Source organism: Bos taurus, chromosome 10 (genome assembly GCF_002263795.3).
Source record: "Bos taurus isolate L1 Dominette 01449 registration number 42190680 breed Hereford chromosome 10, ARS-UCD2.0, whole genome shotgun sequence".
In the NCBI taxonomy this organism is placed as follows: domain Eukaryota; kingdom Metazoa; phylum Chordata; class Mammalia; order Artiodactyla; family Bovidae; genus Bos; species Bos taurus.
The window spans coordinates 76,378,943-76,403,993 of record NC_037337.1 but is presented as its reverse complement, the minus strand read 5'-3'; the positions used below and the strand labels follow the sequence as shown (position 1 = coordinate 76,403,993).

Sequence of the window (25,051 nt, the reverse complement as noted above, 5' to 3'; positions counted from 1 at the left end):
AGAAACATGAAGGTGTTGTGTGAGTGTTGTAGTTAACGTAATAACATATCCAAACTAAGAGTCATGGGACCAGCCATTCATCATCCAGAAACCTGAAAACGAGAGAAATCCTCCCTTGCATAGAATTAGAGGCTACTGAATCTAGAAACACAGTGGAATCAATCTGCAGATAAAAAGTCTTTTGAAATATTTAAAATTAGGAATAAGATCTATTTATCTAAATAATTTTAGGACTTATCAAGCTTTTGTAACTTTTTATTACAAAGTTTTCATATGGATGAAACTTTTCATTAAATGAAAGAAATAGTTAGAACCTGTTTATCCTATTTTGCATAAACAGGATTTTCTTATTTTACATAAAGAAAATTTTTAAGAGATATCAACTCAAGCTCTGGTTCACTCCGGTTCACTCGTGACATGGGTGGGTAGAGAAGGCCATGGCATGAAAGGATCCACAGAAGGACACTGAAGAGGTCAGATGGGTCTTCTCTTCTTGATGGAGAACATGGGCACAGAGTACTGCGGTCATCAGCCTGCTGGGCCCATGTCACTGTCACCTTTCAACACCAGTCCGTGCTCATGGTGCTGGGTGGGGAGGTGGTGATAGAGGAGATGGTCGTATCTTGTTCAGTCACTAAGTTGTATCCAGCTCTTTCTGACCTCGTTGACTGTAGCACATCAGGCTTCCCTGTCCTTTACTCTGTCCTGAAGTTTGTTCAAACTCAGGTCCATCAGGTCAGTGTTGCCCATCCAACTATCTCATCCTCTGTCACCTCCTTCTCTCAATCTTTCCCAGCATCAGGATCTTTTCCAATGATTTGGCTCTTAGCATCAGGTGGCCAAAGTATTGGAGCTTCAGCATCATCAGTCCTTCCAGTGAATATTCAGGGTTGATTTCCTTTAGGATTGACTGGTTTGATCTCCTTGCTGTCCAAGAGAATCTCAAGAGTCTTCTCCAGCACCACAGTTTGAAAGCTTCAATTCTTCAGCACTCAGCCTTCTTTATAGTACAACTGTCACATCCATACATGACCACGGGAAAAAACAGCTTTGACTAGATGGACGTTTGTCGGCAAAGTAATGTCTCTGCTTTTTAATATGCTGTCTAGAAGGAAATGGCAACCCAGTCCAGTGTTCTTGCCTGGAGAATCCCAGGGACGGGGGAGCCTGGTGGGCTGTCATCTATGGGGTCACACAGAGTCGGACACGACTGAAGTGACTTAGCAGCAGCAGTAGCAGTAGCAGTAGGTTGGTCATAGCTTTTCTTCCAAGGAGCAAGTGTCTTTTTATTTTCATGGCTGCAGTCACTGTCCACAGTGATTTTGGACCCAAAAAAATAAAATCTGTCACTGTTTTCCACTTTTTCCCCATCTATTTGCCATGAAGTGATGGGACCAGATGCCTCCCGAAAGCCAGAACATTTTTCCTTTGGTCAGTGTTCTGAAAGTTTTATTAAACACTTTATCTGTTCTGATTTATTTGCTTTTGGTCAAGGTGAGCTTATATCTTCATCCTTTGAACCCTAAGGATGTGGCAAATGCGGTGGGGGGCGGGGGTGGGTTGCCCAGCTCTCCCCATGTGCTGCTCAGAATTTCAGCAGGTGGGCTGGTGGAAGGAGCACACAGCTGTTCCCAGGCGATAAAGAGGAGAGGAAATTGTGTCCTTGACTTTATTTTATTTTCCTTGGTACGTGTGTGGTGTTGTGCCAAAATCTTGACTTTTTTCCTGTATTTCTTTAGTTTTAGGAAAAGTAATTTGATTCTAAAATGAAATCTGATGTTTTTACTCTTAGGGGCTGGAGGGGATTAATTCTTGCCATTTCCTATGTGTCTGGGCAGTGAGTGTCCTGGGGGTGGGGGCTTTGAGTCTTGTCCCTTGCCTCTCCCAGGGCCTGCCACTTAGCAATTACTGTGTACATACATTTTGATGAGTCAGAGCATACATGAATGTCCAAAGTGCAGGCACAGCATTGCTGACTGAAGAGAGTCAGGCAGCAAGGTCGCTATTCTACAGCCTAGTTCCTTCCCAGGATGATTTTATATAGGCTAATCTTTCTGTATGTAAAATCTTTCCCATGTATAAAATTGATATAGCGCATGCCTTTACAAAACCACAGTGACTCCTATCCCCAAACCCCTCATCAGTGATGGACCCTGAGCCCTGTGTGGGGCTGTGTTGGCTCCACAGCCTGTAGAAAATCCAGGGCTCACCCTTGGCAGTGACTGCTTGCTCATTTATGAAGAACATGACCCAATAGCCAACACAGGTTATTTGATGGGAGCCTTGGTCAGGCATGGGGAGGTACTGAGGAGCTTTGTTTTTTTTGTATTTAAAATTTTTTGTCTCCTTTGGGTCTTTGTTGCTGCGCACGGCCTTCTCTAGTGGTGGCAAGTGGGCTTCTCATTGCAGGGGCTTCTCGTTGTGGGGCATGGGCACTAGGGTGCATGGGCTCAGTAGCTGTGGCACACAGGCTTAGTTGCCCTGTGGGGTGAAAGTGGCTCAGTGGTATCTGACTCTTTGTGACCCCGTGGGCTGTAGCCCATCGGGCTCCTCTGTCCATGGAATTCTCCAGACAAGAATACTAGAGTGGGTAACCATTCCCTTCTCCAGGGGATCATCCCAACGCAGGGATCAAACCGGGGTCTCCTACATTAGCAGGTAGATTCTTTACCATCTGAGCCACCAGGGAAGGCTAGTTGCCATGTAAGATGTGGAATCTTCCTGGACCAGAGATCAAACCCATGTCTGCCCACTATATTGGCTGATGGATTTTTAATCACTGGACACCAGGGATGTCCTGAGTTTAAAGCGTAGTGTCATTTAAAGCATACAGTTCATTGGTTTTTAGCATATCTATAAGCTTGTGCCCCTGGTGGCTCCGAGGGTAAAGAATATGCCTGCAATGCAGGAGACCAGGATTCAATCTCTGGGTGGAGAAGATCCCCTGGTGAAGGGAATGGCAACCCACTCCACTATTCTTGCCTGGGAAATCCCATAGACAGAGAAGCCTGGTGGGCTACAGTCTGTGGGAGTCACAAAAGAATCAGACACAACTTAGTGACTAAACAACAAAAAATGTTCCGTTATATGGATGTATATTTTGTTTATCCGTTCATCAGTTGATGGACATTTGGGGTATTTTCACTTTTAGGCTATTATGAGTAATATTGCTATGAACATTTGTATAGTAGCCAAGTATTTTTACATTTTCACTTTTTGTCACTTTAGACCAATGTATGTACAAGTACACAATTTTAACTCCTTTTAGAATCCAGAGAGAAGATTTATTTATGGCAGTAGAAGTACATGGAGCAGAATAAGCTAAAAAGGGTAGTTACAAGAAAGCACTTGTTCATGTAGCCAGGGTCTGCATTTTAAGGAAGTTAAGCTTAAAATAATTTTTGCTATATTTTCATTTAATTAATAATTTTCTGTGTATGTACCTATAATATGCATTAACATGCATATTTATCATTTCAGTTATAATGGTGTGATTGGCTAGAAGTTTGAATCTATATAAATTCATCTAATTCTTCCAGGCCAGTCTTTGCAGTCAGTGATGGGGATAGAATGGCACACAAATGGACAGGGTCTGTGCCCCCACAGTACTTACGTCCAGTCTTGCTGAGGGTCAGAGCATGTGTATGAGGACTTCCAGCCAGTGGCACAATGTGGTGCCCTCTGCTGGGAAAGCATGTGGCGTCTTGGGAGCGTCAGCTTCTACAGGGAAGTTCATGACCAGTAGTTGTGACACACGGAATGTATGGAGTCTAGAGGAGGAATGGATGCAGATAAGCTGGAGGAGGGGGTGTGGAAAGAAGGAGGTGGAATGGAGGAGGGAAGGGAAGGAAGGGCAGGTCTAAGCTGAACGTTCAGCATGGTCAGTGCACCAGCTACAGTTCAAGTTGAGGCATGCTGAGAACTGAAGATGGAAAGAGCAGAGAGAGGCCTGGTACCCTGATAATGGCGTTAAGTGGTTTGGACTCCACCCCAAGAGCTGGGAAGTCATTGAAGGGTGCTTCGTGATCTGCATTTTCCATTTTGGTTACTCAAGGGCATGTTGGGTGGGGGCAGTAAGACGGCAGGTCATCTGCCATGAGGGACAGAGGAGTCCTCCGTGAGGATGCGGAGGGGTCAGGAAGAATCACTGTGGGGAACAAGGTGAGCAGGTAGCTTGGAGCAGCAGCTTCTGGGCCAAAGATGAGTATCTGAAATCTGCATCATGAGACATCATGGAGGGACATGCCCCCAGGGACGTGGTAAAGCACTGCACTGGCATGGTTGTGGTTCAGTATGTCCCTTGCCTTAACTGAACTGGGTTGAACTGAGCTGCCTTAATTGAACTGAAAATGCCGATAAAAGTAGAGAACAAAAGCTGCCAAAACAAACTCTGGATGATCCTTTGTTCTCGTCACAGTCAAAAGTCATCAGCTCCCCTGTTGATTTCATGTCTTTGAAATCGAAAGCCTGGAAGGGAAGCTAATTACTTCCCTGTTGCCCAGAATCAAAAAGTCAGGGTTGGTAGGGGAGGGGGATGGTAGGGGCAAGGATACACAACTGAGCTGTTATTTTTAACTTTCAGGAGGCCAGGTATCTCAGTTCCTAGAGTCAGAGGGGAATTAAACACAGGGCCAGGCAGGAAGGGGGAGGTGACCTACCTCCTGAGGTAGTTGTGGGGACCTCAGGACTCACGTGCTTGTAAGCTTTGCTCAGTGAGCTGAGCCTGGAAGAACAAAGTAACTGGTCAGGGGCCAGAGAGCAAGAGATGGTGAATATAAAGTAGGTCTGTCTTATTGCAAATCGGTGGTCTTCCTGCTCCACCAAAGCGTCACCTGAAGTGAAATGCTGAGAGTCTGGACAGAGGTGAGGTGGCAGTGGCCCTGCCGTGTAAGGGGTTGGGGGCTGCATAGCAGTGGTGATTAGTTTGTTTAGTAAACTCCCCTTAGACCAGTGGCCCTCCTAGGGACTAAGAGTTGGATTAACCTCACTTTCCTGGCCATCTCCATATGGGTATTGTTGCTGCAGCTGAGAGGTACCATGTCATGGTTTGAGGCAGCTGGATACATTTCCTACTGTGGCACGGCCACACTTGTGGGCCTGGCAGCCCTCTGAGAGGCTGCTGAGTCTGCCTGCATTCAGCCAGCTTTCCCTTCCAGCTCAGTGATGGGCTGGCTCTTGGGGGAGTAGACAGCATGCAGAGGTGAAGCCATGCTTTTAAGGTTTCACCAGATACGCAGATGTCAGAACAGCCGAGACCACTTGGGCCTCCTTCCTGGAGAACGTAGAGGGAAGATCCCCTGGAGGAAGGCATGACAACCCACTCTGGTATTCTTGCCTGGAGAATCTCATGGGCAGAGAGGCCTGGCAGGCTATAGTCCATAGGATCACACAGAGTCAGACATGACTGAAGCGACTTAGCACACACATGCCTAATGGCTGAGCACATGACTTCTGTTTTCTCAGGACAGTGACTCTTGGCTTTTTAATTCTTTGTCCAGGTATGTACCCTTCAGCTACAGCACCCCAGGAGGCTGACAGTGGCCGGAAGCTGACTCACCTGCTGAATGCTGTGACGGACGCTCTGGTCTGGGTGATTGCCAAGAGTGGCATGTCCTCCCAGCAGCAGTCCATGCGCCTGGCTAACCTGCTGATGCTCCTGTCTCACGTCAGGCACGCCAGGTACGATCCCTGCGGGGTCTGCTCCACTGGGTGTGTGGTGGGAGGGAGGGTGCAGATGCTCACAGAAGGGTGAAGAGCTTTGGAAAAAGGGTTTTGCAAGTTCAAGATGGATAAGGTAGAATTGCCACCTTTAAGGGAAAATGAACTCCTGAAAGGGAAGGCGGGCATCATCAGTAAACACGCTGGTGGCCTTTATAGGATGCGGTCGTTGTAGTAGCTTTATAGTGTCTTGTTACCCTGTCCAAGCTCACTCTAATTGCCGCAAGATAGACAGCAAGAGATGAGGTGTTGAGACAGGGAATACAACTTTAGGCTGACCAAGAAGATGGCAGACTAATGTCTCAAAATAACCATCTTTTGAGGGTCTGGATGCCAGGTTCTTTTCGAGATCAGAGGTGGGGGGAGACAAGGAAACAAAGTAAAAAGGCCATTAATCTTGCAAATATTTCCTAGAATGCAAACCCCAGGCAGGGGATGTGTTAGTGTCTTCCTTCCTGCCACCTATAGGTGGACAGGGTCCTGAACAAAGACACTTTAGTAAGTCAGGCAGAGGGGCAGGATTCTCTGAGGCAGGTCATTATGTGTGATTATAATAACAAAAGCAACAGAAAGCAAGTCAAAGGAACAGTTCCAACATGGAGCCAGAATTGGCTTTTCCCTGCAACATTGTGCTGGCTTATCCGGTTTCTAGTTGCTGGGGATTTTAGCTTGTTTATGGATTCTGAAAGGGGCAGTTAGTTCCTCCCGTAAAGTGAGTTGCCCCAGCTTCCTGCACTACACAGGGCTGGGGTCCTGAGGTGTTTTCTTAAAAAGGTTAAACCCAGCTTCTCTAGATCAGCTCTGGGGCTGGTGATCTGGGGCGATCACAAAGGCTTCCCTAAGAGTCGTCCTTTTCTTGCTATAGAAAAGGATATTATGTATCTTTGCAACACATCCCCTGCCTGAGGTTTGCCATTCTAGGAGATATTTGCCAGATTAGTGGCCTTTTTATTTTTGTTTGCCCATCTCCCCCCACCTTTGATCTATAAAAGAACCTGGCATCCAGACTCTCATAAGATGGTTATTTTGAGACATTAGTCTGCCATCCTCTTGGTCAGCCTAAAGTTGTATTCCCTGCCTCAACACCTTGTCTCTTGCCATCTATCATGCGGCAAGCAGAGCAAGCTTGGGCTTGTTAACAAGACACCATAAAGCTGCTATGACAACTGCATCCTATAAGAGCCATCAGTGTGTGTACTGATGATGCCCGCCTTCCCTTTCAGGAGTTCATTTTCCCTTCAAAGTGGCAAGTCTACCTTATCCATCTTGCAATATGATACTAAGAGAACTAGTGAGCCGAGTAGGTTTGGGAAGGCAGTGCATGGGTAAAGTGTATCCAGGAAATGGACACTGTGTGCCCTCAAGAAGGGAGATGGTGTCTGATGGTGGCTTCATGCGGGTGCTGTGAGGCTCAGTGCTGGCCATCACCCAGGAGGAGGGTGGGGTGCTGGGGCTGGAGGAGGGGAGAAGAGGAAGGAAGGCAAATGCTCCCTTGAGGAGGAAAGTCTAGGGGCGGTGAGAAAAGACGACACCTCATGGGTTTTAACAAGGGGGAGGGAAGTGGAAATAAGCTCTGCTCTGTTTACTCGTTAATGATTACTCAGCACACGACCATTTACAGAGCAGAAACAGTCCATCCTCATTAATCACAGATTCTCTACTTGTGAATTTGCCTGCTTGCGAAAATGTATTTGTAACCCCAAAATCAATACTCACGGTGCTTTTGAGGTCATTTGAGGACGTGTGCAGACTGGCAGAAAATTTGAGTTACCCACACTTACGTTCCCAGCGGAGGTCATATCAGGTGCTGCTTGCTCTGCCTTCTTATTTCTGCTCTCAGAGTGTAAACAAGGGTGTGTTATATGGTCTATTTAGTACCTTGTTTTGGCATTTTGTGCTTTTTTGGAGATTTCATAGTCTAAAAAGGATCCCCAGGAACAGTGCTAAAGCACTGTCTAGCTCTTAAGTGCAAGAGGCCTGTGATGTGCTTACAGAGAAAATGCATGTTAGATAAGTTTCGTTCACGCATGAATTTTAGTGCTACAAGCTGTGAATGAAATGTTAATGAATCAACGATTTATGTTAAATAAGGCCCTTTAAACAATAACTCAGAAGAAACAAGATTATGTATTAATGGGCTGATGAAAATGTTGGGACCAGGATCTCTCAGAACCTAACTCTTATTTCTCCCAGTAGCAATGGTTCAGTGTTTTCAAAGACCATGAAGATGTACCTATGGTGTTCAGAGACCCCATCACACTATGGGTCAAGTTGTTGGGGTGGGTGGTGGGACACCATCGTCCACAGGACATTGGCTTCATCCTCACCTGCAGATCATTGGAGGAGCCAGATGCAAGAACCATAAAGCAGAGGGCTGGGGGTCGTGCTGGGGTGAAGGTGAGGACCAGCTCCATGGGGGAGAGTCGGGGAGATGTCAGGCTTCCTGTGGCTGCTTCAGGAGGGAATCTCAGCACCTTTTTTTTTCTCTCTCCAGTAACAAGGGCATGGAACACCTGCTCAACATGAAGTGCAAAAACGTGGTCCCCGTCTACGATCTGCTGCTGGAGATGCTGAATGCCCACACACTTCGCGGCAACAAGTCTTTGGTCACAGGGTCTGAGCGCAACCTGGTGGAGGACAGTGAGAGCAAAGAGGGCTCCCAGAAACCCCAGGCTCAGTGACGCCCAGCCCCGAGCTGTGGTCAGACTGCAGAGAAGGTCAGAGGCTGAAGCATGAACTCCAGCACGAACCGTGAGCCCCGTCAGAAGGGGGCGGGCTTCCTTGGCTTTCTGCTATGTGGTCCTTCCTGTGGCTCCTCGATGCCATCCTTCCCCGACCTCTCCATCTCCTGGGAGTCAGGGTGCAAAAGCCAGTACTCTTGTCATCAGAGGGCAGAGTTTGAGTACAAGGTTTATGTCTGGCTTGGCCTCATGGGGTCTCATTGTGGTCACTCCGTTACTTCCCATCTCCCTCCCACTCTTTGGAAAATATCTTAGGGATTTTGGAGTGACTGGAGGAAACTGACTTGGGAGAAAGGGGAGAAAATGTAGGACACGCACAGAAGGGGACTAACCTTTTCTGTGCCACTTAAGCTGCCCTTTGAGTCCTTTGTGTGCTGCCTTCTGGACCGCTTGATTGTAGGATTGAAAACCACAGTGACCGTCAGCTAACTGGCCTGTGAGGATGGATGGTCATACATTGCTATGATTTTGTCCAAGGCCAGAGGGAATGTGACCTAGGGAGCCAGTGGTCAGGCTGGGGTGGGAGCCACATCTTCCCCCAAGACCTTGCTGCCGCCTTCCTGCAGGTTCACCCCTGTTGGTTTGCATTCAGAGAGCCTGTGAATTATCTGGGGGTGGGGTGTGTGTGTGTGTGTGTGGGGGGGGGTGGTTTTCACCTCCATGGAGAAGAAATGTGGAGATGCAAATACTCTGCTCCTGGAATTGCCTTTCTTAAAACTCTTGTGTCCCAAGGAGTTCAGCATGTGTGCTGGAGGAAGGACCAGTGTTTGAGGAATGGGGTTTCTCCTGTGGGTGTGGGTCACAGCCACCAGGCTTCCCTGGGGCAGCCACAGCTGCCACATCAGCCACCCAGGGGAGACAGGGACACTGCAGGTGTGTGTGTGTGAGGTGTGCTGATCCACAGAGGGATGAATGGCTACACACACGTCAGCATCTGCGTGTCAGGTTCAGGGTCAAACTATGGACGGGATGAGCACACCACTTGAACAAGACTGTGAGCTCTATTAGAAAAGAGAGATAGTTAGGGTAATTATTTATAGCAAGAAAAAAGTCTTTTATACCCTAGGGCTCTTTTAAAATATTTTCTTATCAGAACATTTATATGGTGGGTTGGGTGAAATAAAAACTTAGTAAAATATTAGTTCTTATTTCAAGTGGAACATAAATAGGACGTGATGATAAAGCACCTCTGAAATTACAATTTTAACTCATTTTTTTAAATTTACGTTTTCGTACAAATTTTCAGGAGCATCGTGAATGCATATAGCAAGTTTACATCAGTACTTTGGAAGAGAGCAGTTAGATAATCATGTGTGACTTTTGTGATGTTTTTAAAAATTACCTTGTAATAGGAGATTAAACACATTTTCTTTTTGAAAATGGTAAATACAGAATGTGCTCACCACAGTAAATCTAAGTCACTAGGAAGATTACATTCAATAACATAAGGTTGGTTTCTGGCAGTGTGATCTTGAATAATTGTTAATTTTGATTTCGATGCAGTTTTACTAAAAATGTTGAGCAAAGCTGTATCAGAAACCCTTAATCACGAACCAAGAAGAACACAGTGTTGTCTATATTCTGAGGGTATTTGAAATTATTCTTAGTGACTCAATGTTGTAGCTTTAGTACAACAGATACTTTAGATTTTATAGGAACCAGGGTTTAGGTCAATTTTCTTTCTTTCCAGTCAGTTTAGGACCCCCTATGGCAAACAAGGTGATGGAGGCTAGAGAGTGGGAAGTGGGAGGCAAGAAGGCAGTTATTTGAAGAACAATTATTTGCTGATGAATTTCTCTTAATTGTATTTATAAAAAAGACTACCAGTTTGAAAAAAAAAAAAAATCAACAAAAATAATACAGAATGAAGTTCAAGCCACCACCCCATGACTGCATAATGAAGTTTTTCAGGTTGGATTTTGACACCAAGGAAGGCATCTGATTGGTCTCAGGTGTCCAAGCACCTGTCTGTGCCAAACCCTGTATGTCACCCACATGGTGCTTGCTGTCATGAAAACTCCTTCAGTGCCCACTGCCCACCTCCCACAAACACTCCTGTATGCTGCTTGAGGTTGCTTGTTTCACTGCATTTGGATTTAGCCCGTGAGGAGGATGTTAACACTTTGGGTCATTTCTTCTTGGCTGTGGTCTCACCTGGTGTGCTGGTGAGTCAGTCCAACCAGAGAGGCTGCCCTGGTGCAAGGCTGTCTCTTAGACTGGCATCTAGGCCAAGCAGGCAGTTGAGATAATATGGTATGTCATTTAAAGGTGTTCTTTGTTTTGTTTTGAATTCCCTAGGGCCCTTTCCCCCTTTCAGATGTAGTGTGTACATCTGTTCCCAGTTGCTCCAAATCCTTTCTCTGAGGATTGCAAACTGCAAAATCAGGCTGCTGTTTTTATGGGTTTTGAGTAAATCCTCCATGTTCATTTTAAAGATGAGCCATTTCTCTTAAATAGTGCTTTCTCTTAAATGTCTTCTATTTGGAGGGTATCTAACCTCCCAAAGTGTTTCCCTGGTGGCTCAGATGGTAAAGAATCTGCCTGCAATGTGGGAGACCTGGGTTCAACCCCTGGGTAAGGAAGATCCCCTGGAGGAGGAAATGGCAACCCACTCCAGTATCCCTGCCTGGGAAATCCCATGGACAAAGGAGCCTGGCAGGTTATAGTCCATGGGGTCACAAAGAGTTGGACATGACTGGGCAACTAACACCAACCACCCAAATGGTCCATGGGCAACTTAAAGTTCTCCCATAGCTAAGTACAGATTTCAGTGCTTTCAAGTTCAGTTTTTAAAAGGAATTAACTAGGGAGAATAGGACCTGTGACAACTGTAAATAAGAATTAAGTGAGTATTGGGGAAAAAAATAATTACCCACCCAACTACATCTTATGTCTTACGGAAAAGGGATGCTCAGCTTTGCCTGAGATTCATATGGTGAGAGTCCTTTCCTCCACTTTGATCATTTAATGTGAGAAACTTACTTGTGGTAGATAAGTGAGATTTGAGCTAAATTCCAAAAACATGTGTCTAATATAGGAATCATATAGACAAATTTTAATAAAATAATTACCATGGAATATTCTTAATACAGAAAACAGTGTTCATGACAGTGTTCACGCAGGTTCCCAGGAAAGCTGGCAGCCCCTAAAGAGAACCCTCGTGGCCCCCCTGGGAGAATGCACCGTGAGTTGTCGTTCTGACTCTGTCTCCCTCTGCCCTCACCACATCCTGTCTGGCCTCAGGCCTCTCACATGCTCAGTGTCCACCAGGACTAACTACAAAGGATTCAACCCTAAAATAATTTTGAACTGATTTTTCTTCGAAAATTGTGGTAGAAACAGAAAATTAAGTTGTCAGCTTAAAAACATTTCTGGAGGGTCTTAACTGTATTAAAAAATAATGCAAATTCAACAAACGCTCTTCGGTGAGACAGTCTTTATCTGGGTTCTTTCCTTTGCTAACTCAACTGGAAGGGCAATTATTTTTAGTTTCACAAAAAAAAATTATTAGTTTCCAATTCTTGGCAGAACTATGTTATATATTCATATATATATATTATATAAAAGCTAAGTTGAAGCAATTCTAGAATGTTCTAGCATGTGAAAACAGTTTGGTTATTTTAATCTGCTAAGAAACTTGCATATATTAACACTTTTTCAAATTCAAAGGTGAACCTTCAGTTTCTAGTCTATTTTGAAACCAAACATTTTTATATAAGATTTGACACATTTCTTTAAGCTGCTAAAAAATCTTAAAAGGACATTATAAAAGTCATATGAAGGAAATGATAAAAATACATTAATACCTAAAAATAGTATTTGTGGAACATGGACTGTGTGCCAGACACAGCGCTCAGTGCCTCATACACTCATTTAATCCCCATACTAACTGCTGTTACCCCAGTTTTCTGGCTGTGGAAACTAGAGTTCAAAGCAGATTTGTTCAAAGTCATATAGGGAGTAAGTGACAGAGCTGAACATAGGCAGTTGAAGTTCCAGTGCTGAAAGTAATCATTGCAACTTTAAAAAACTGAAGGAAAAATATTTTTAGACTGCAGAATCCATTTGTCAAATGCAGTCTGACATGTGTGGCTACTCTGGTTTCAAAGTGGGGCCTGCTTGTGGCCTCATTTCCAGAACACCCCGGTAGACAAGGAGTTCAGTCCCATCTTTTATACATGTGTAAAGCCCAGAGGGGTATACAGACCTGCCCAGGATCATACAACTACTTATGCCAGAACTTGGATCCGAATTTAGGTCTTCAGCCTGCCTGGCGAGCACCGCTCCTGCTCTAGACTTGCTTCCACAGGGGTCTGCTGCTCGAGTGGAGTCTCGGTGCACGGAGCGGGGCCTCGGTGCATGGAGCAGGGCCTCCGTGCACGGAGCAGAGACCGTTACGTTGTGGTTCCTTCTACTGTACTGTCTGCCTTCACCATGTAGATGGGGTCTGTACAAAGCTTTACAGAATAACAGTCCTGGAAACGGGGGGTTAAAAAAGATGAATTCTCTCATGCCTGCCCTCCCATCCTGGGCTTCTAAGCTCGTGGGCAGCACTGCTGTCACTTCCTCCTGTCTGCTACTATTCCCCAGATGTATTGCTGTGAGGTAGATTCCCTGGAAACTTACCTGTGTAAAATTCTCACACCTTTTAGGCACCGATGCTTCCTCACTGAGTCTGGTCTACTGCAGCACTTAAACACATGCATTTATTCATATAGCTCTCCAAGCTGCTGGAACTTTAGCTCCTGTGGCAGCTGGAAGATGTGCATTCTCTGCAGTGTTATCCCTATAACCCTTTTTGTTGAATTGGAATCAAGGATCCTTTTTCTTTTTTTGAATGCTTATTTACTTGTGGGGCCAGTCAGTGTTATGGGATAGTGGACTTCCTTTATGGGAAGGACCAAGGTCTGATGATGCTAGCCCTGACAGCTCCTGTGATCCTATGGTCTGTGCTGCTGCGTCTCTCTGCGCTGGATGTCTAAGTGCCATGACTGTAGGTCCTGTAACTTTGTTATTTGATGATCCTGTGTACCTCAGAGCCCGCTATAATTTGTGATTTTTTTTTTTTCCAGATGAATGCTTTGTACCATTAAGCAGGCTTTTAATTATGGGTCTTTTGACAAATGAATGTTTGCTGTTGTGTGAAAGCAGATTTTGGTATCTGCTTTCCAGTCCTCCAGGTATGACTTTTTCTTTGCTGAGTGCCTTTAATGTCTATGGAACTGTTGCAGAAAGAAGTTGAATGTGACATAAGCTAAATAAAGTGGTTTTTTTTTTTTCATAGTTTTGGTTTTAGAAATGTATTTGTTGGGAATATAAGAACTTTCGATAATTAGGGTAAGTCATCAGTGTGCCCAATCTATTCTGAATTCTATTGTTTTAGGTTTGCAGAGCTCTTTAAGAATTTGATGAAAATCAGACACTCTTCTGGGAAAAAGGCACAGAAACAAAATGCTTACATATTGAGTTAAGAATCTCTTTCTTAACCTTGAAGACTTTTTAAACAGCAGCAATTTAAACTTTAGTCAGCTAATTTCACACTTGTGATTTATGAAGAAGGCACTGTGTGATCAAGTAAAATGCAGCTCATGAATATAAAAACCCTGGTATGCAATGCATCAGTTTAGGGCGTGACCTTCTAAACTTAAAAGAAAAAGTGGTGGTAATATTTTCACTTAAATTTCCCTGTAGGGTTATTGTAATCTTTGAAAAGAGATGAATTATTTTAGAGTTAGAAGAGACTTGGAGCTTGCGTGGTAAAATGAAGACAGAGTCCCTTTAGCTGGTCCCTTTACGCAAAGCTCCTGGTGAACTGCGCACGTCCTGGAGTGTCTGAGCCACAGCAGGGCCGCCAGCGCTGAAGTCTGGGCTTCATCTACTGACAAGCTGCCCTGGCTCCCCTGAAGTTTGTGCTTTGCAGAGAAGAAGAGCAGTATTGGGATTGCTTCAAGTCCCTGTATCTCCTGAGTGTCCAGAGATGCAGGTTAGGACCAGGTAACTACGCAACTGGATCAGTAACTTTTTTTAATATTCTTTTCCATTATGGTTTACCATGGGATATTGAATATAGTTCTCTGTGCGATACAGTAGGACCTTGTTGTTTATCCGTTCTCTATATAGAAGCTTATGTCTGCTAACCCCAGCCTTTCACCCCATCCTTCCCCCAACCCCACCTTAGGCAACCACCAGTCTGTTATCTGTCTGCGATTCTGTTTCGGTTTCATAGGTAGGTTCATCTGTGTCACTTTAAATCCCGCATATAAGGGATACCGTACTGTCTTTCTCTTTCTGACTTGACTCAGCATGATGATCTCTAAGTTGTATCCATGTTGCCTCAGCTGGTGGTGGTGGTTTTTACAGCTGAGTGATGTTGCATATATGCACCACATCTCCTTTATCTATGCATCTGTCGGTGGACATTTAGGTTGTTTCGATGTTTTGGCTACTGTGAATAGTGCTCCTGTGAACACCAGGGTGCATTTATCTTTATGAATTATAGTTTGTCTGGATATATGCCCAGGAGTGGGGTGGCTGACAACTCTATTTTTAGCTTTCCTAAGGAGCCTTCATACTATTTTCCACAGTGGTTACACCAATTTACATCCTCACCAACAGTGTAGGAGGTTCCTTTTTTTTTGTTTGTTTTTTAATGATTTTATTTATGGTTGTGCACAGTCTTCATGCTGCGTGGGCTTTTCTCTAGCTGTGGCTCCTCTTGTTGCGGAGCATGGGCTCTGGTGCCCACAGACCTCAGTTCTGCGGCTCCCCGGCTCGAGAGCCCCGGCCCAGTGGCTGTGATGCATGGGCTCAGCTGCTCTGCCACGTGTGGCCTTCCCAGACCAGGGGTGGAACTCACGTCCCCTGCTTTGGCAGGGGGGTGATTCTTTACCACTGAGCCGCCAGGAAAGCCCTCAGGCGTATTTTAGACTAGTTTTCCATGCTCCTATCTGGTGAGAGAGGCCTGGGAGCCAGGAGTCCTCAGCCACAGTGCTGGCTCTGCCATCAAAAGCTCTGGGGCCTCTAGCGAGCGCCTGCCCCTCCCTCAGTGTCTGACTCTTTGCCCACCAGGTTCCTCTGTCCATGGGATTTCCCAGGCAAGATTACTGGAGTGGGTTGCCATTTCCTTCTCCAGGAGGTTCCTTTTTTTCCACACTCTCTCCAGCATTTGTTATTTGTTGATTTTTTCTACTGAGGCATAACTGATTTACAATGTTGTTAGTTTTCGGCGTTTAGCAAAGTGAATCTGTTATACATATATCCATTCTCTTTTAGATTCTTTTCCCATATCGGTCATTACAGAGTTCCCTGTGCTATACAGTAGGTCCTTATTAGTTATCTGTTTTATATATAACAGTGTATATGTGTCAATACCAATCTTCCAATTCATCCTAAGCTTATTTTCTAATCTGTAACTATTTTGTTTTTGTAGATAAGTTCATTTGTAGCTTTTTTTAGATTCCACATATAAGCCATATCATATTTGTCTTTCTCTTACTTCACTCAGTATGAGAATTATGGCTGAGTCATACTCCACTGTGTACATATGTGTGTATACACACACACACACCCCCCACATCTTCTTTACCGATTCCTCTGTTGATGGACATTTAGGTCGCTTCCATGTGCTGGCTCTTGTGAATGGTGCTGCAATGAACATAGGGGTGCACTGTAGACGTTCTGATGATGGCTATCAGTGTGAGGTGGTACCTCATTTTAGTTTTGATTTGCTTTTGTCTAGTAATGTTGAGCATCTTTTCCCATGCCTATTGGCCATCTGTATTTCTTCTTTGAAAAAATGTCTATTTAGGTCTCCTGTACATTTTTGGATTGGGTTTTTTGGGTTGTTGAGTTGTATAAGCTGTTTGTATATTTTGGAAATGAAGCCCTTGTTGGTTGCTTCGTTTGCAAATACTTTCTCCCATTCTGTAGGTTGTCTTCTTGTCAAATGGTTTCCTTTGCTATGCCAAGGCTGGTTAAGTTTGATTAGATTCTATTTATTTTTATTTCTATTGCCTTGGGAGACTGACGTAAGAAAACACTGGTGCCCTTTATGTCAGAGAACGTTTTACCTCTGATCTCTTCTAGGAGTTTTATGGGATCACGTCTTAAGTCTGTAAGCCGTTTTCTTTTTGTGCATGTTGTGAGGGTGTGTTCTAACTTCACTGACTTACATGCAGATATCCAACTTTCCCAACACCACTTGCTGAAGAGACTTTTTCCCACTTATATTGTTGCCTCCTTGGCGGAAGATCAACTGATCGTAAGTGTGTGGGTGTATTTCTGGGCTCTCTCTTCTGTTCCATTTGGATCAGTAACTTATCATTACACTCTTTGTTTGGGTGGGAGATAGATGGTGGTGCTGGAATTGTAGGAAAGCCAGATGGCTTTGTCTGTTAATATTCATTAAACACTATGTGTTGGTTGGCTCTGGAGGGAGCTGGGGATAAAAAATCTGAGTGAAATGATCCTTTCACATCCAACTTGTGCTGCCCTCATCTCCCCTATAAAACAGTAGAATATAAATCTTAGCTCAAAAATAGTAAAACCCATAAATCCCTTCAAATATTTTTAAAATATTTTTTCCTCTATGGAGGATTACGCATGACATTTAATGGCTTTGTAAATATAATCCATTATGACAAAGGTATGGCTTTTTTGTTTTGTTTTAATGAGAAACATCTGAGTTGTACATACCACAAACAGCTTCAAGTTTCTGCACCAATCCCCCATGGTCAAACAATTAAAACCTGAAGCATCACTTTAAGTGTGAAAAAGTCTTATAAAATTAACTTACAAAAATGTCCCTATCAAGTCCGTGGTTTGGCATTTACTGTACATTAGTCAAAAAAGCTCAAGCAAAAATTTGTTTTTAAAAAATCAAAGTTTACATTATTCATAGATTCTGCATTGTTAAAAAATATGCACAAATAACCACATCCATGCAATATAATTTCTTTAAAAATTTAAAGCAGTATAAAGAGCAGACCTAAGTACTGAACAGATCATTTTGGTTTTATAACCTGTAGCTCAAGATTGCTGCTGATTGAAGTAAAATTAATTCTAAACAAACATCTTAAATATGATTGTTTCAATCAATCAGCTAAGGGTGTGTGAGTTTCTGAACCATTTCCAAGGTGGAATCTGCTTGTTTCTGTAATATATATACTATGTGATGAATACTACTGTTCACTGACCATATTCACTACGTTTTAATAATGTGGTTTGACAAATCAGAATTCACAAAGTGCTTGGCTCTTCAGGAAACTGCTGTTTCCAAAGATCCCAAATCCAATCAATTGAGCTTTGCCAAACTGCCCGGAGTGACTGCTGCCCAGGGTCTGGAGAGAGCTCTCCCAAGTCAAGCCCAGAGGGAGGTATCCACAGCTGGTGGCCCTTGGACCAGTGCTCAGAGTCACTCACAGGGTGGACACCAAGTCAACAGGCTGGTGGCGTGGCACTGCGGGCCAGGCTGAGCCTCTATGTCGGGGGTGGCCCGTTGGTGTACCGCAGCATGGGGTAGAAGGACCTGGCAAAGTTGTTAGCCTGAGTGCAGCTGTAGTCCTCTTCGGAGGAGGGCAGCAGGCAGGCCAGGAACAGCAGCAGTAGCAGGAGCAGCTGGAGGGGCAGCGCTGCCCTGAACACCCGAGAAAGGAAGGAGCGCTGGGGCTTGGAGCTCTCAGGGGCAGCGGGACCAGGCACCCTGGCAACAGAGGAGATGAGAGCTGACTGGGAGTTTCTGGAGACCTCCCATCACCTGAGCCTCTGCTTGTGTAAGACCTGGCTAAGACTTCGTGTTCCCAATGCAGGGGGCCTGGGTTTGTCCCCTGGTCAGGGAACTAGAGCCAGCATGCTGCAACTAAAAGATTCCAAGTTCCGAAACTAGGACCCGGCATGGAAGAGAAGCCTAGCTCTTGCTTGCTTGCTAAGTCTTGCTTCAGTCGTGTCCGACTCTGTGCGACCCCATAGATGGCAGCCCACCAGGCTCCCCCGTCCCTGGGATTCTCCAGGCAAGAACACTGGAGTGGGTTGCCATTTCCTTTTCCTTCTAAATGGTAGAAAAGCAGTTTCTACAAAGACCTTGAGAGAGGCATTGGCAAGCCTGCTGGGGGACAGTTTAGGGCAGGAACCCACTGCTGTTACTGTGATGCTGTTACCTGCTGGCGGTCTTGTTCTTCTCTTTTGTAGTTTTCTCTGCTTCGAACTGCTGGATAAAAATAATCCAATTAGTAAATGGAAGATAATTTAGTTCTGTGAATGATAAAACATTCTTTCTTAAGTTATACATGTTTCTTAGGTTGTCCTCCTGCCAAGCTTTTGAGACTAGAGTAATACGTTTGAGATTACACTCTGAGGTAAGAAAATATTGGGTTGAACTAGCAAGAGTAGCACTTTTCCAGCCTGTTGAGCTGTTGCTGATGGAGAGATCAAGAAGCCCCTTTAGCAGTGCCCGGAGGGCTGCTGACTTCCACAATCCCAGGGAAGAGTACTGAGCACAGGACAGCCTTTCAGTCAGGTCTTTAAAAGTTTTTTTTTTTTCCCCTCAAATCTCTGGAGTAAGCCACTCCACTGAGCAGCAGATTGAAGCAGAAATCTGCACTATTGTCAAGTACTGGAAGGGAGCTTGGAGGTCCAAGTCCCGGTCATCTCAATAACTTTCAACAGTAACTAGTGTGGTTCCCCCGGCGGAAAGGGGCTCTCACCTTGGCTTGGGGAGCTGGCGCAGACGCTGCTAGAGGCTCTCCGTGGTCTACCTCGTCCACGCTGGGCAGAGGTGAGTCTGGGTTCTGAAATCCACACAAGAGTTCAGGGAAACGGAAGGCTCTGAAAAGTCTCAAGAGCACAGAACCTGCTTCCTGCAGCTTCTTCACTTTACTGCTTACCTACCCCTCCCCGACTCTGATCTTTCTAGAAGGAGAGAGGCTCTTCTAGTGTGCTCACTCCCCGCTTCTAAAATGGCCTTTCTTAAGGCTAGAGGGACTGTAAACAAGTGAGGCCAGTCACATGCATTAAAACCCACAGCCGAGCAGGACAGACAGCTGGACACGTGGTGTAATAGCGTGGCCATATGATCTGGGCTGCACAGGAGGAGAGGTGTTCTCTGGGATGGAGAGGAGGGGCTGCTCTACATCTGGTGAGTCACCTGTTCTGGGCTGAATCACAGCTTAGAGAAGAAGGTAGACAAATCAGAGTGGTCAGAAGAGAGCAGCCAGGACAGTGAGAGGACCAGGAACTGTCCCGTGAGAAAAGTGAGGGCGTGAAGGCAGAAAGGTCGCGGTGACTTGGCTTGTTTTCCACACACCCCCAGCCACACTGATGGGTACTGCTGTCACCTCCTCCTCACAGATGACAAAACAACTTTAAAGAGCTTTCATAACTTATTCACACGGCAGAGCGGGCAGGGCTCCTCCCTCCCCTAGCAGGGCGTAACATAGCTTTTCCGTTTGCATCTAACAGGACGATTCTATATTTAAGGGCTACAAGGGGACTCACCTGGCTTCGCTGCAAGGACACTAAGTCTTGGGACACTTGCTCAAGTAACTGTTTGAGTTTCTTCTCAATAACATGGACCTTCTCTTCAGCCTCAATGTAGTCTTCTCCATGCCCCTTGATAAGCAGGGTGCTGGAAATCTCTTGTAAGGAATTTACTTGAGGTTGACGTTCCACTAGCTCCTTTTCCAGTTGCTAGGAATAAAAAAGTGTGTAAAACAGTTGCTTATCAAAAGGGAAGCGAGTGTGGCTGGAAGCAGCTTTCTCAGTGCCTGGAAAGTTCTGGGATGGATGGTGGCTGGTGCTCGTCCAGAACCACCCCCTTCTCCTATTTGCCGGTCCCCAAGCCTGGCATCATCTAGATAGCAAGTTGGTCACGCTCCATCCCTATTTTTTCAAATTCCTTGTCATTCTGGAGACATGATGCTGGGGAAATTAGAGGAAAGAGTGAGAGGGTGGTTTGGGAAGACTAGGCCCTCATCTAGTAATGGCAGGAAGTCGAGAGAAAATCTAAAGTGGGTAAACTGAGAGAGCGCAGCTTATGGTTAGAGAGGGATCAAGTGAATCTGCTTGTATTGTCTTGCTCGATGTCTAAAGTGGTAGCCACTAGACAATATGTGTCTACTTAAAGAAATGAAAAGTCCACTGCTCTGGAGAGTGGGGCTTTACAAAGATTTTAATACAAAAATATTTTTTTAACAATGACCAGCATTTTGATTAAATTTAAAATATTAAACCACATACAAATACATGGATAAAAATGTCACCCTGAGTGCAAGTGAGAATTACGGGTCTCATCTTCACTAGTTGGTGAAATATACACAAACACAAGGAAAAAGACTATGTGTGTGGATATAGAAAATCCATAGAGCTCACCAGGGCTGCAGGGCAACCAAACACCGCATTTCTTCCCAAATGAGCTCTATTCACAAGGGAGAAAGACTTTAAACGGCCTTAAGGGTCCCAGGATATTGCTAAACGCCTATAGCCCCAGTTCTACAGTGGTTTAGACTTCCTGCTCTGGACCATGGCGCTTCACCCTTGCGCTCATCCCACTTCAGCGGAGGGATGCCAACCGGAACATGAGGGCGGAACACCAGTGGACAGTTTCCAGAAATGCCAGGTGAGGCCGCTCGGTCCTGAGGTCCTGCACAGGCCAGTGGTAGCGCAGGGCCCCTTAGGAGGAAACTCACCACGAGTTCTTCCTGACACGCCAGGAGAGCCTGGGGGTCTGCCTCCGGGTCGGTGACATGAGCCTTCTGCCGCCGGCTCTCAGCACTCGCTAACCACAGCAGCAGACTTTGACTCAGCTGGTGAAAGTCCTTAAAAACAACAGACATCAGGGCACTGCCCTTTCTCAGTCTGTGAAGGCAGGTGTGCTGGGAAGCAGCTTACTATGATAATCCATCAACAGCACTTGCTCTTCTGGGTTTTACTCAGTGACTAAAAGGGCCAGATTTAAACTAGATGCCAGGGCCCCCCGCCCAGTGGAGGGAAAGCAGGACAAGAAAGCACTTGGCATGTCCCAGGAGGCATGGTGAACTCTGCCAAGTGCAAAGTATTAGCTGGAAGGTGGGTGTCAGCATGCCCCACACAAATTACTCAATGAATGTGCTGATTCAGTGATCGAGGGAGACCCCTCAACTGAACAGACTATGGCCCAGGGACAGGCTGCACGTGGGCTCGGTGGTGGGCTCCTGTTCTCTAAGAGGGGCCAGAGCTAACCCGGGCTGGCCATTTACTATGTGTCAGGTGCTGGGCCAAGGTTACACATGTGGAGTTGCAGAAAATACCCTGTGAGGTAGGCACTGGAATTATCCCCATTTTTCAGATGAAAAAACTGAGGTCTAGAAGGTTCAGTGCTTTCCCCACAGTCACACAGTTACTAAAGCTACAGAGCAGGGTTAAGCTGCTCCCTGTTCCAAGGCCAGATCTCTAAATCACTCTGCTATCCAGCCTTCTTGGCAAAAGGACAGACACGGTGCAGGGCTGGTCTGACATTTCCAACCTACTGGAACGCTTGCTGGAACCGATATACTATGGGTGGGCTTGGGTGGCAGAGTGGGAAATGCAGGGTGAGTATCAGGTATCTGAGAAGACAGCAGGTGGGCCTCTTGGGAGACAAATGGTAAAGCACATGCTTCTTAAGCACAAGCCGTATTTGGCTGTGCCAGAGCAGCCTGATGATGATAAAAATACCTCTTCTCCCGCCCACGTGGGCCTGGCTGTGCCCCGGAATAGGCCTTGGGCACTGGCTGGGTGCTGAGTCGGCGTACCTGGCACTGCATGAGCGACCGCCGCAAACCCTCTCTCCAGCTCTCCACCGCGCCCAGGGCCGTGTTCCAGCGCAGGGTCAGCTGGCCGACTCTACCTTGGAGTTCTTTGGACTCGGCGCTCTCGCTCTGCAGAAATTCTTTGCTGTTCACGTTGACGGAGACCACTAAGGCCTTGTAGGTGTCAAAGGCTTTCAGTATCTCCTACCGCAGAGGGAAAAGGCTGGGTCAGGCACTCTGAAAACGGTGATGTGGGGTTCATTTTGAACCTCTGTGGGGAACAGATCTTCCAGACAGTCCTCCGAGCTTTGGCCCCGAATACCAGAGCAGCGTGGCCTGTGACTGGCTGAGAGGCATCAGGTGAGGGAGCTGCCATACAAGGTCACAACTTGGCTGGCCAGCTGACCAGACCCAGGGCGGCGGCCTGTCTCCTGGGGGACCAGCTATACCGGAGGCATGAATGGACCCCCTGACCTCTGTTTGGCTTAATAACATTTCTGGATCAGATTAAAAGCCTTCCAGGTAAAACACATGAAGCTATCCAGCGTTTGCCTCTTAGGTATCACAAAAGTGTTACTTCTTAGAATGAATGGTAACCCCTGATATATCAAGGCACAAAGTAAAACAATAGTACAAATGTGAAGACTGCCTGGATACCCCAAAACTCCTATCCTGGGTCCTCTTAGGAGACCAGGCTCATGTGCAGAGCACCCCCAAAGTGCAGGGCTCAAACCACCCCTCTCCTAGGGCTAGTTCTAGTGGGGCCAGGGCTGGCTGACTGGGTGCCAGCTCTGCTGTAACTTCTGATCTGAGTTACAGATCAGGCTACAGAATTTGTCAGTGGGTAAGCCGTCCTCCGCCCCACCCTCAACACCACCCCCAGTGCTGCCTGCACATAGTTTGGAAAGGTATTTCTAAGCTGCCTGCCATGGCCACTGGTGCCTCCGTAAGAGTCTAGGGAGTCTAGGACTGCTCCCTCTGCAGTCAGATCAGAGCTCTGGGCTTTCGGATCATTTGGAGATGCTCCTCTAATTAAAATACAAATCTTCATCCGTCTCCTTGCTGGTTACAGAAGTAAAACAGGAGAGACTATTGAACACACGCTGCGTACACATCACCCCCGACGCAGCTAGCAGATCTGATGTGCTCGTACACACAGCCAGTGTTTGCACATGCATTCTGAAGCCCTCTTCCCTGCCACACTCTGACTCACCTTCAGCTTCTTCACTTGGAGTTCCATTTCCTGCATATCAGAGGGAGGTTCTGCCAGCTTTAACGTCTCCAGCTCTGCTCCAGTTTTTTCCAGCCAAGGGGTGATGTTGCTGATATCAGAGTTCAGCTTCTGCAGGTTTTGTTTTTTTCTGAGCTTATTGTGAAGTTCTTGTGCTTGGATCAGTTCCCATCTGTCAAAGGCACCTGGAATAAAAAAGCCGCCAATAAAAAGAAGCAATAATGCAAACAGATTTCCCTGCTTCCAGCTAATTCAGGGTCACGGTGATAAAACCTGGAGGCGATGCTCTTTGCAGGAGGCCCGGGGTTAGCACTTCCCCCAAGTGTGGAACAGCACGTTTCCTCCGCTCTGGTTCAAGGCCTGTGCCAGTGTACTCTCACAGGGCCTGGGACAAGGTGTGGAGTGGCTAGGAGGCCCAACATGTTGCCAAGATGCTCTGTGGTCCCATGTTCAACACTCCAGTTCATGCTGTATTTAAGATGCTCTGTCCTCCTGTCCATGAGTGATCAGGTCAATGCTATGAACTTGACTTAGTGTCAGTTGAGTCATTACTTTTACAGTAAAAGGAGACACCTGACACACACTTTGATCATCATCTTCACGTCTGATCTTTGCACACAAGCAAAGTCATGCAGGTGCAAACAGGCCCTTCATCATATGAGGCTCATTTTGTCAATATTTAAAGAATAGTTGTGAAAGTAAAGTGAATAGCCTAGGAATTTGTTCATAAATAAAAGTCAGCTGGATCTAAAATAACATTAGCTGCTCTAGGTCAAGTTTAGAAGTTTGGTGAATCAGGTAATAGGTGTTGAGCAGAGACTTAGAGTAAATGTCTAACCAACCCAAGACATAGTCTCTGCCTCTGAACAACTGCCTGATCTAACTGTACCTGACTGCTGACCAGTGAGGGCGGCCAGGTCTTCATCTTCCTGCTGTGCACTGCCAGTCAGAACCCCTGGATCTTCCTTGCCACCTTCAGTCCCTGGAGACAACAGCAGTTTTACCTAGAATGAGACAATTTTTACATTACCATCTATAAATTTTAAAGGCTGTCTGAAGACTGTCTTGGTTCATAGTAACAGGTAAGAAATGAAGATATGGAGCCCTTTCCTTCAAAGGGTAACTTGTTGGTAATGCAGAGGCACTTAAGTGTACGGGTAGCATTTGTAAGGAGCAGAACTGATGGCAAAAATAAAGTCTCATCAAAGGCCCAGGGAGGGGGAAGCAGGTGAGAGGTCAATGTTGGGAACAGAATGGCCTGATTTAATGTGAGGCTTCCTAATGCTCCCCTATTGAAATGTGCGAAAAGACCAAACAATTGTTGAGCTTACCAGACTGTGCTGTGTTAGCACTTTTACATTTGCACAGTTTTTTACAAAATTTTCGTTATCCCTCCCAGTCACTCTGTAGAACTGGGTGGCATCATCACCACCAGGTATCAGAAATAGAGCACAAATCTGCCAACTAGGGCCCTTCGTGACAAACCTTTTCCTTTCAGTGCATACACCGACTCTTCTGTTATCACAGAGCTAATTGTGCTGTTACCTCAGGCCTTCCCAAAAATAAATGTATCTTTTAGAAAAGTCATGTTTTTTGGATTG

The 25,051-nt window shown here is 45.8% G+C and overlaps 2 protein-coding genes across 24 annotated transcripts in view; one reads left to right on the top strand and one right to left on the bottom strand.

Moving 5' to 3' along the window:
- Positions 1-25,051, top strand: part of ESR2 (estrogen receptor 2) — a 91,643-nt gene that overhangs the window by 54,876 nt on the left and 11,716 nt on the right. The window contains exons 8-9 of one of the 2 annotated variants that reach the window (XM_010809436.4): positions 5,499-5,679; positions 8,213-8,435. In XM_010809436.4, coding sequence (XP_010807738.1) covers positions 5,499-5,679; positions 8,213-8,399 — 368 coding nt within the window. In that variant the 3' untranslated portion in view covers positions 8,400-8,435. Of the gene's footprint in view, positions 1-5,498; positions 5,680-8,212; positions 8,436-25,051 lie in introns of those variants that run through there. The other variant, NM_174051.3, reaches the window with a different exon arrangement.
- The window catches only part of SYNE2 (spectrin repeat containing nuclear envelope protein 2), a 323,751-nt gene continuing 315,804 nt past the window's right edge, over positions 17,105-25,051 (bottom strand). For 17 of the 22 annotated variants that reach the window (XM_059890586.1, XM_024997770.2, XM_010809508.4 and 14 more), the window contains 8 exons: positions 24,340-24,454; positions 23,433-23,635; positions 22,223-22,423; positions 21,140-21,268; positions 19,950-20,141; positions 19,160-19,243; positions 18,614-18,663; positions 17,107-18,159 (listed from right to left, as the gene is read on the bottom strand). In XM_059890586.1, coding sequence (XP_059746569.1) covers positions 17,937-18,159; positions 18,614-18,663; positions 19,160-19,243; positions 19,950-20,141; positions 21,140-21,268; positions 22,223-22,423; positions 23,433-23,635; positions 24,340-24,454 — 1,197 coding nt within the window. In that variant the 3' untranslated portion in view covers positions 17,107-17,936. Of the gene's footprint in view, positions 18,160-18,613; positions 18,664-19,159; positions 19,244-19,949; positions 20,142-21,139; positions 21,269-22,222; positions 22,424-23,432; positions 23,636-24,339; positions 24,455-25,051 lie in introns of all 22 variants that reach the window. The other 5 variants (XM_010809509.4, XM_024997772.2, XM_010809511.4 and 2 more) reach the window with 3 other exon arrangements.